The sequence below is a fragment of the Perissodus microlepis genome, chromosome 18 (assembly GCF_051167445.1).
Source record: "Perissodus microlepis isolate ML-2025 ecotype Zambia chromosome 18, ASM5116744v1, whole genome shotgun sequence".
NCBI lineage: Eukaryota > Metazoa > Chordata > Actinopteri > Cichliformes > Cichlidae > Perissodus > Perissodus microlepis.
This window is the reverse complement of record NC_140478.1, coordinates 9,673,337-9,684,143: the sequence shown is the minus strand read 5'-3', so window position 1 is coordinate 9,684,143 and position 10,807 is coordinate 9,673,337. Positions and strand designations below refer to the sequence as shown.

General features: G+C 43.0%; 2 protein-coding genes across 2 annotated transcripts; one reads left to right on the top strand and one right to left on the bottom strand.

Moving 5' to 3' along the window:
• The first annotated feature begins 131 nt into the window (after positions 1–131).
• Positions 132–6,401, top strand: LOC146367252 (uncharacterized). Its single transcript, XM_084911540.1, has 5 exons — positions 132–499; positions 1,375–1,665; positions 3,152–3,427; positions 3,535–3,695; positions 5,332–6,401. Exons 1-5 carry the CDS (start codon positions 433–435, stop codon positions 5,374–5,376), a joined length of 840 nt encoding a protein of 279 aa, XP_084767666.1. The 5' UTR covers positions 132–432; the 3' UTR covers positions 5,377–6,401.
• A 240-nt stretch (positions 6,402–6,641) lies between these two features.
• mgst3a (microsomal glutathione S-transferase 3a) lies at positions 6,642–8,432 on the bottom strand. The gene is made up of 6 exons (XM_084911543.1): positions 8,306–8,432; positions 7,874–8,000; positions 7,717–7,790; positions 7,548–7,605; positions 7,303–7,375; positions 6,642–7,208 (listed from the first exon to the last, which is right to left on the bottom strand). The coding sequence occupies exons 2-6, from the start codon at positions 7,988–7,990 to the stop codon at positions 7,078–7,080; spliced, it is 453 nt and encodes a 150-aa protein (XP_084767669.1). The 5' UTR covers positions 7,991–8,000; positions 8,306–8,432; the 3' UTR covers positions 6,642–7,077.
• Positions 8,433–10,807: the final 2,375 nt, after the last annotated feature.

Sequence of the window (10,807 nt, the reverse complement as noted above, 5' to 3'; positions counted from 1 at the left end):
TCAAAGAGCGCGTTCACTTCGGTGTCACGGCGCTTCGAACGGGCGCTCCTGACGCACGCAACTGCGCCTCTGACGCACTGATGTGTGATTGGTGCAGCAGAGCAACAGCGACTGCAAAGTGACGCGTTGTGGACACTTCCATGTAGAGATGATTGGCTCCGAAAGGACAAACACCGAGACGAGAGGCCACGCGTGAGTTTGCGGTGGTTATCGGGGAAGCTTGTTTTACTCATTAGAATCTATTTCTTTGTGGTGCCACCCACCAACACCGCCCGCATCCAGCCCCACCCCTGCTTCTCTTCTGCCTGACTCCCTCGGGATATTTTTAGAGCCCAGGATGTGCCCTGTCAAATCGCGTAACGGAAACAACCCCAGAGAGCCACAGAGGAGAGCTGCTGTGTAATCTAAAGGGGGAAGCCTGCCGCCGATGAGATGAAAATTGAAATTCATTTGGTGTTTTGCGTGTTGATTGTGCTGTCCGGCACAATGCGGACAAGAGGTAAGCTGCCATTCTCTCGCTCTCTCTCTCTTTCTCTGTGTGTCTTTGTGTTTGATGCGAACACTTCTGACATCCCGCTGATGTGAGTCGGGCTCGTAATCGAGTCCGCACGCAACTATTTATTGGTGTGATTGAGGCGATGACGGAGATCATGTTGCTGCAGGTTCTTGGTTGCATTTCATCTTCGTTAAACGATGTTTGTTAACTTTCCTTTCCTTTTGTTTTGTTTTTTTTATTTCTAGAGTTTCCTCTCATCTCTCTTGGCTTACTCGTAATTCGCCATAATGAATCTGTCATGATGCAAAATAGCACCTAAAGTAGATTAAAACGGCAAGAAACTTGAAATTGAACAGGACGTCAATGTGTTAGTCGATGAACTGACAAATTAGAGTCGTTTTCCTCGAGAACACACGCAAAAGCAAATATAAAGCAAAACGTTTTCACCCTTTCATTTTTAGGAACCCAAACAAATCGATTCAGTCAACTGTCACCTCAGGTCACCTTAGATTGTAAGGTAAAGACCCTAAAATTATATTGAAAAAAATCCCAACTGTCAGCTGACCCCGGTGAGCAAGCATTTGGTGACAGTGGGAAGGAAAAACTCCCTTTAAACAGGAAGAGACCTCCAGCAGATCCAGCCTCACTGTTTGGAGATGAAGGGAAAGAGACAGGACTGATAATGAACTTCAAATTGAAAAATTTACCACGCTCTGGGAAAGTTATATTTTTACACTATTTTGCTATTTTAACACTCACTTGATAAGTAATTAAAATACCTTTATGTTAATCTAAACGTGACAAAAGTCATCACTAGTCTGGAAAACGGTCCTAAAGTCAAAGTCTCTTTAAGAGGAGTTCTCTTTATCGAATTACAGGTCAAAGCAGTGCTCTGCCCAATGTCTTCACACCAGCCGTCTTCCTGAATCATCCTGGAAGCTCAGCATCTTCTAACCTGACAGAGTATCGTGGGAATGAGTCCCCAGAGCGTGCACGTATTCCTGCAGGCAGGGATGAATCCGCGGGTGAAACCACAACCCTCAGCGAGACAGAAGGAACAGTCCGTGCAGAGACTCTGACAGATGCAGTACTTAAAACCCACTTGTTCACAGCAATCCCTGCAGCACTTACATCTCAGCACGCAGACCTCGGTACTCTAACTCCTTCAGGTAATCAGCCTCTGATGACTTGTCTTAAAAAGCTGCATCTTTATAATTAGGAACGTGCGATTATGTGATTATATCATAATTCTATAATTGTCCATCTATAATTTTCAAGTCCGGTCTGTTTAGATTGACCAGACTGGAGCCTTAAAATAAAACTTCCCACATACTTAAACACTGCCTGTTTGCAAACACAGGCTCTTCTTGGGCACAGTCCCTTTTGCAAGCAATGTTCGTGCAACACACTCCTCGCCTGACCTGACCCCCGCTTGACTGGACTGAGAATAAGAATGTGTGTCGCAACCTTGTTTAAAAGATTCCTTTTATAGATTATATAAATATAACCCACTCAGCTGATGCCGTGTTACCGCTTTGAGAAGCACAGAAATAACAATATGACAGATCCCTCTCACTTGTCCCTTTTTGACCCTTTGTTGTTGCCCCGTCCCTGCAGAATAACGTGCAGGCTGTGTGAGGCTTCTCGCTTTGAAAGCTGAAAATATTCTCACTCGAAAATATTCTCACTATAATCCAATTAGAACACAAACATTTTTGTGGTTTGTGTATTTTGTTGACACCACACAGTACTTTGACAGTCTGTCTGTCAATCACACCATGTGCACCACATTCTCAGCCCCCACCAAACTGTCAGTGCAGGCACGTGTGCATGAGGTGAAGTGAAATACACCCACACCGAGAGAAAGTTATTGTTCTACGTATAAACAACCATCAGCCACTTTATTTCGTTACACCTGTTCAACTGCTCATTAAAGCTAATCAGTCAATCACATGGCAGCAGCTCAGTGGATTTAGGCATGCAGACACAGTCAAGTTGACCTGCTTAAGGTGAAAACAAGCATCGGATTTCTTGGCAGACTTTGGGCCTTTAGCACCAGCTGAGCCATGTACACTACAGCCTACCTGAGTATTGTTGCTGACCATGTCCATCTCTTTATGAACAGTGCGTACCCACTATGTTGTGAAAAAAGGCCTCCACAGACACCTGATCTCAGTCTAGTAGAGCACCTTTGGGATGTGGTAGAACAGGAGATTCACATAATGGTGTGCACGTGACAAATCTGCAGCAACTGTTTGGAATCGCTGGGATATATTTAAATTCTTAAGCAAACAGTAGCTACTTATTTAATGTAGTTCTGTGGCTTTAAGCTGAGACCTCAGACTCCAAAGCTCTTGGAGAAAAGACTGTGGATTTATCTGATTCAAGAGTACCTCTGTGTGAGCAGTGATGCTTGAAAGCGCAGGCCATCGGGATTCACAGCGTTCTGATATACTGACAAAGGTTTTCTGTAATTTGCACAGATTTTTGTCAAGGCGTGGGCCACACATGCTGCACAAACACAATCGCGGCAGCTTTAACGTCAGCAGGGCAGTGCAGCGTTACCTCTGGCTGTTGTGAATGCATTTCATTTCGTTTGAAGAATCTGTACTGTTTTGAATTGATACAGCACTGCGCTCACATCCCCCCTTTCAGCTGCCGCAGAGAGCCTTTCATCAGCGCCGACTGTTCAGAGCACCACCCCTCTGCACCCTGCAGCTACAGAAGGCAAAACCCCTCTGACCAACCATTCCCTCTCTACCTTTTCATCTCAGCCAGCCCCAGCAGTGCACCACACAAGCTCCACAGCACCCACCTTCACCACATGGCCACACTCTGAATCTCTGAACACAGCTACCGCATCTCCAGGTGGAGCCCCTGCTGGGTCAGTGTACAAGGAGGTCCAGTCTGTAAATAAATTTGGCGGTGAAGGTAAGGTGATTGGCAGGTGCTAAGTGTGATGAGGGTGTTGCCTTAAGCTTCCTTTACCATGACCTAATTTATTTTCTTCATATCATATCAAATTCTTTATCGTGTAGAGGGGTCCGGTCACCGTTCCAGCTCCCCTCTAGACCCTCTGCTGGCTGGTCTGCTGTCAGTGTTTATTGTCACCACAGCTATCGTCTTTGTCGTCCTCTTCCTCAAGTTCCGCCAGCGCACTAACCACCCGGAGTTCCATCGTCTGCAGGACCTACCCATGGTAAGATACAGTCTAGTACCTTTGCATTACCATTTTCACCACTTTTTTTTAAAAATCTCCATCTTAGAAGTCCCCAAACTTTATGAAAGTCAAATACCAAATAACTGCATCTTTTATTAAACACCCTTCACTGTCAAGATGAACTTGGGCATTAGAATATCAACTGCAAGCAGAGATGACATATTGGAACGTGACTTGGCCGCTAGCTTATTTCTTGATCAGGGGTTACTCTTGAGATGTGGTTTAGCTGATTAAAAATATTCGAGAGCTTAGGTAAGAGAAACTGAAAATTATTTTCATATATTTTATTAGATCCTCACTAGCCACTTCATTATTTACACCTTGCTAGTGGTTGGCTGGACCCCTGTGGCCTTCAGAACTGCTTTCATTCTTTGTCTAGATTCAACAAAACATTCCTGGAAACATGCCTCAGAGATCTTGGTCCATATTGTCATGACAGCTGATAAACCTGCAGCTTTATCAGCTGTGCATCCATGATGTGAATCTCCAGTTTCACCACATCCCAAAGGTGCTTGATTGGACTGACATCTGATGACTGTAAAGGTCATCCGAGTACAGACAACTCATTGCCAGGATACCAGTTTGAAAGGATTTGAGCTTCGTGACATGATGTGTTGTGTGAAGCAGCCATCAGAAGATGAATATGCTCTGATCATAAAGGGATAGATATGGTCAACAACAGTATTCAGATAGTCTGTGACATTGTGCCAAGAAAACACCCCCAACACCATAACGCGACCAGCAGCAGACTGAAAAAGAAAAATATAACGCACAGTGGATCCCTCGTGTTGTTTTTGACCATTTCTGACCCTACCATCCAAAATGTTGCAGCAGATATAGATTTATCAGGCCAGGCAACATGTCTCCACATTTTCTATTGTCCAACTTTGGTAAACCTGTATGAATTGTAGCCTCAGTTTCCATTTCTTAACCCACAGGGTACTCTTCTGCACACCTGGGTTGTAACAAGTGGTTTATTATAGTTTTTATTAGAGTTATTACAGTTAGTGTTGCCCTCCTGTATGACTCAAGCAGCCTGGGCAGTCTCCTCTGACATCAACAAGATATTATAGATATCACCCAATGAACTGCCACTAACTGGATTTTTTTTCCTTTTTGGACCATTCTCTGTAAACTATAGAGATGTGTGTGTGGGAAAATTTCAGTAGATCAGCAGTTTCTGAAGGTCAGCCCACCCCATCTGGTGCCAACAACCATGTCACAGTCACAGTTTCTTAAATCACAGGTGTCGAACTCCAGGCCTCAAGGGCCGGTGTGCTGCAGGTTTTAGATGTGTCCTTGATCAAACACAGCTGATTAAAATGGCTAAATGACCTTCCCAACATGTCTTGAAGTTCTCCAGAGGCCTGGTAATGAACTAATCATTTGATTCAGGTGTGTTGACCCAGGGTAATATCTAAAACCTGCAGGACACCGGCCCTTGAGGCCTGGAGTTCGACACCCCTGCCCTAAATGCACCGAGTCTCTGCACTGTGATTAGGTCATTAGATATTTCTCCAACAGGAGGTATACCTAATGAAGTGGCAAGTGAGCGCATATTTTGAATTATGCTCTGTGGAGTACTGATAATGTTTTTTAAAATCACCTTATTTAGGATGATTTGATGGAGGACACGCCACTGTCCAGGTACACCTACTGACAGAAGCTCCTGTTCTGTCAGTCACTTCCATCACTCAGAGGACCGAAGAAAATCTAACACCAAAGGAAGACCACTTTGGATGTGAGCAAAACCTCTCTTTGGCACTGAGAACCTACTGTTAGCGATTAAGAAAAAAAAAAACGTATTTAACCAAGGACTCTTAATGTTTTAAGCGGGAAGTTTCTTCCACATTCCTTTTAAAGTTTTGGAGACATTCAGTGTGCTGAGAACTCCCCACCCCGATGGAAATTAAGATGACTCTGCGCCCCTGACTGACGCCTGCACAGCACTTTAATATGACACAAACGGTTACACTGCCCTCTAGGGGTGATCTGAGGTAATGTGGATCAAGGTCGCATGAAGTCCTCTGTAACTGTAAGAATAGCCAGTAAGGCAGAATGAAGGCTCATGGGAAAGCTGCTCAAAACAATCACAATCCCTTGGGTGATCAAATGTTAGTGAAGTGCATTTTCAAATCAAATTGCCCAATCTGTGTCATGTGAAGCTAAGGTCTTGCAGAAAGTTGACAAAAAATAAACAGATTTTACAATTGAAAAGCCACATCTTTGGAGAAACAGACACTCCAGGTCTCCAACAGTGGAAACCACTTTATTTTTCCAAATTGTAATTTAGCCTGAATTACAAATGCAGATTATTTACTGTTGCAGCTGTTAAACATGCAGTTATGTTCACAAAGTAATGGAAATCTTGAATTCAGTGATTGCTTTTCTTTAAATGTTTAGTTTGCCAGTGTTTACTGAGGAGATACCCTGCTAAGCCAAATACTTAGATATCTGTAAATTCTAAAACTCACTTAGTAAAAGTGTTGTTCGCACACAGTGGAGATTTGAGAGCAGCATTGGAATCATTTTAAGGGTCCTCCATCTGGACTGGTTGGAATGCACTGCAAATACAGTGGAACGAAGCTCTGATGTTTTAACTTGGTTACTTTACTGCCTGCAGTGATGTATGATGAAATGCAAGAATGACTTTCCTGTTTAATGAAAATAAATATATCAAATCTATGTATGCGGGGTGTGGCAAAAGCAGTAATAGGTGGGTAAGCTCTTAGGCATTATGCAGTGTCACTGTGTGACCGACGGTTTCTATTGTCAACTGTGATTCGCTTAAGACTTCAGCAGCGTTGGTTCCTGCCTGTCCAGACAAGGTAGGTGCACTTTGAACATTACTCCAAAAAGAAGAGCCACTCCCTCCAGACACAGGCCATTGTTAACCACATTCAGACAAAGAAATTAAACAGCTGATATGAGAAGGTGTCAGTTTTATGACAAACAGGAGAATAGAAGTTATGGAGGATTTTAGTTACAAAAGCAGGACAGTTGAATAACCATCTTTAGTCACTCAGTGTACAAAGTTCCTTTTCAGCTCAATAAACAAGGAATTTCTTCATCATTCCTTCTTTTTATTCATTAATAAATGCATGATTGTAGATGATATTAAGAGTTTAGACCCAATTCATAGATTGCTGTTAACATTATAAGAAACTGATAACTCATGTATGTTACAAAAGTGCTAGTCTGCATTATTCTAAATCAGGCCATACAGTTCTTGAAGAACTAGTCAGATCAGCTAACACACCTGACTTAACCACTTAAAGATGAGCACAGTGCAAGTGTATGAGTTACACCATAGCGATGATGACTGAATTGGCCCAGGCGTAAAGTTTCATTACATATTGGATCAAACACCAAAACGGCTCATACGTGAGCTCCCCCTCCAGCCCAGCAGAGAGCCGCCGAAGTTCAGTGTGGCCAGCATCATCCCAAGTAAAGCCAGATTTCCAAAAGCTCCCCTCATTCTTTTTTTAGGATCTAATTAAGATGAGAGAGACAGACACACATTCTGACCATGTTTTATGATATAAGAAGAATAGAAATCGATGTGAACTGCTGAACAGTTTCTTACCTCCTGTAGAGTAGCCGTGTGCATAAACCTCTCTGCTGATAATCCACACGACTCCAAGTCCACTGACCAGACGCTGCAACAGCCACACAAACAATCAGATGCAACGGGACTTGACAGAACGGCTACCCATTGCATGCAACAAGTTGTGAACATGTTTAGCCAAAACGTTGTGACACAGTTGACAAAAATAAATTGTATGCTTATGGTGCAGATACAACATGGCAGCACAATGAAAATAAACTTACAGGTGAATGAAAACCGCCAACAGCCAGGCAGAAGAGGAAGGCAGGGTAGGATTCCAGGCTGGTGAGGAGGTCACAAGAGCGACGTTAACATCAACCTGCTTCTTTGTTGTCGATGAAAGAACATGACATAATGCTGCTGGCATGGATGACATTACCTTACTATACTTACGTGTTTTGGTGTGCCCGCTGGATGCAGTTGAAAATGTTCCCAGTTTCTGGGTCGTTGCTGTACATCTGAGGATACTGCAAGGCGTGACAAGTTCATTCGTACAGGACAGCATCTTTCAACAGGTAGCCTCCACTGTGCTCCATATTTGAATACTCACGTGCACATTGTACTTCTTCCTGGCTTTGCCAACTTTAATGGCCAGATGTGTAACCATGACCATACTGGCCATGCCAGTCAGCACCACATATCCATACTCTTTGGAAAGCACAACCATCCTGACAGACCTGGAAAATGAATTAGAAATATATTGTGGCTCATATCGAAAGTACTCATTACACTTTTCTTTTGGTAAGAAAGGCAACGCATGCGTTTCCTCCCCCGGCTAACACATAAAACAAAGTGTCCATTTTCAGACCCTCTAATCACACAATTACCTCGAACACCTGAGGAGAAAATTAGCCGTGCAGCTACCGGCGCAGATAAAGGACGTCTCACAAACGAAAGGTCAAACGAGAAACACCAGCAGCACCATGACTCGTCAGGGCTGCTTTGAAAGCGCACGAATTACAATAAACATGAACACACTCACCTTGACGAAGCAACCAAAGTTCACAGATACAACCCTGGAAAACACCAACCACCGTGAAGTTTCCGTCTGAATATATCTGCATGCGTGCGGCTTACGTAACATTCACAGGGGGGGGCGTGGCTAACAGCCCACTACTGGGATATCTACGTTTCAATTCATTTTATAGCTAATGCGTGTTAAAGGTTAGCTGTAAGACTCGTAAGGATAGACCGAAGCAAAAAAAAAAAAAAACAAGATAGACCGAAGCCTTTTTTTTAAAATAAGCACATCCTTGCGGAAGTAAAGACTCCTCACGCCACACAGGCTTCACATTGAACACAGCCCTGTATGCAAATACTAACACCGACTCATTATATACGTGCGCGTATATGTGCTAAATGTCAGAGATCCAAGTTATCTTATCATAGCACTGCTCCACATTTCCTGATTAGTTCCGCCTATCTTACATGCAAACCTGCTCCCCAACAGGACTGACCAGCGTGAATGGACTGTGCTACCAGTAACTTGCAGTTAACTTCACCTCCGGTGTTACTAAAGTTGTACGTTTTTGTATTTGTTTTTTATTTTTTGAAGTAGGGGTGTTCATGATTTTTTAAGTGGGCGGTGCAAGGAGGAACAAAGCACAACACAGGGGGAGGAGGTACCGGAAATGAGGATGTGTAACCAGAAGTTAAAATGGATTGCTGTGATTTGCAAAGCGTCAAAAACAATAGTTTGGGGCTTTTTTTAATAAGTAACAACACAATCGTTCTACTTAAGTAAAAGAATCCCTGAAGTATTGAAAGTGAATGTACTCCAACTGACCTTGGATGATTGGATGATGGTTATTAATTTACTGATTGTGTACACAAGCTGGAATTTTTATTTATTATTATTATTATTATTATCATTATTATTATTATTATTATTTTGTTAGCCATTGTTTTTCTTTTTTCACTTTTATTTTTATTATTATTGTCCGCAAGCCAAAAACATTTGGGGTACAGCATAAAGTCGAGCCTAACTGCTCAGGAGAAGCACGGATTTCCCTTAAAGGACATAATCTTAGAAAAGAAAAAAGCCCATTTGAAATAAAAAAAAAACAAAACATAATTTGATAACATGAGGGTAGTCTGCTCCTCTTGAAAATCAGAGTTTACGCTACCCGGACACGATTTATGTGGCAACGTTTACTGCAGAGTTAATCCCTTTCTGACTTGGCATACCAGACAAAAGTGGGAGCCCAGTGTCATTAATGATGGCCCCATTCTTTTGAAGTGACTTATATTAGCCATGTCAGTGAGCCAGCTCACAACAACTGATGCAGAGCGCAGACTTTCTTGGCTGGAGTGCAGCCACATTATGTGCCCTGTGGTGAGGGGAACAGGGATCTGACATGCCAGGGTTTCTTGTATCAAATATCAGGTCAAGTTGAGGTATGCGCACCACTGTTAGAGGTGTCATTGGTTCAGTGACATTTAGTAGTTTATATAGCACCTTTACACAAAAAAGTCAAAGGTCAAAGGCCTCTGTGAATAAGTAACATTTCAACTGCTTTTTGAAAATTTTCAAAGACAGGGTGTTTTAGAGGAGAGCATATTCCAGAGAGTGGGGGGCTGCAGCACTGAAGGCTAGACCCCGGCCTGGTGAGGGGGATGGCGAGTAAGCCTTTAACTGGGGAACGCAGTGTGGGGTGTAGGGAAGGGAGGATAAGACTGAATAAGTACAGGAGAGAAAGAGCATGTGGTGGTTTGTAGGTTAGGTGGGGGTGATGTAAGGCCAGGACTTGTTGCAGGTAAGAACTGTGAGTTCTGAGCTTGTGCAGAGCTAACGGGATATCACTGCAATAATCCAGGCAGGAGGTGATGAAGGCATGGATGAGGGTTTCAGCTGAGGACTCTGAGAGATGAGGTCAGACACTAGAGATGTTCTTTAGGTCATAGAAAGAACTTCTAGAGATGGATCTGATATATGATGAGAATTAGATCCTGGGCTCCAGGATGGCACCCAGATTGAGAACCCCTGAAAATTAATGACCTTTACTCATGTTAAGGTGAAGGTCAGCCCCTTTCAGGAGTCGTGACTTGACACAAGAGTTCAGTTGTATTGTTTTTCAATATGATAAAGCTGGATTACATCCAGATTTAGATGTCATCCAGGGACTTAATGAGAGACAGAGAAGTGAACTGACTGGAGGGTTTGGTGCTGAGATACAGCTGTGTATCATCAGGATGGCAGTGGAAGCTCAGCCCATGATGGCAGATAGTCTGACCATGAGGGGCACGCAAACTGTGAAAAGAAAAGGTCCCAGCTCAGAGCCTGGTATTTGGGAAGGACCTGAATTTGTAAAATCCTTGTAGATACTGATGTGAGGATGTGTTGCCAGTTTAACAGTGATTGGATGCTTTCGTGAATATATTTCTTTTTTCTTTTTTTTTCTTTTTTTTACTTTGTGTGACCTGTAATACAGGAACACTCAAAGCAGTATAACCTTCACACCAGCTGTTATAACGGAAGAAATGT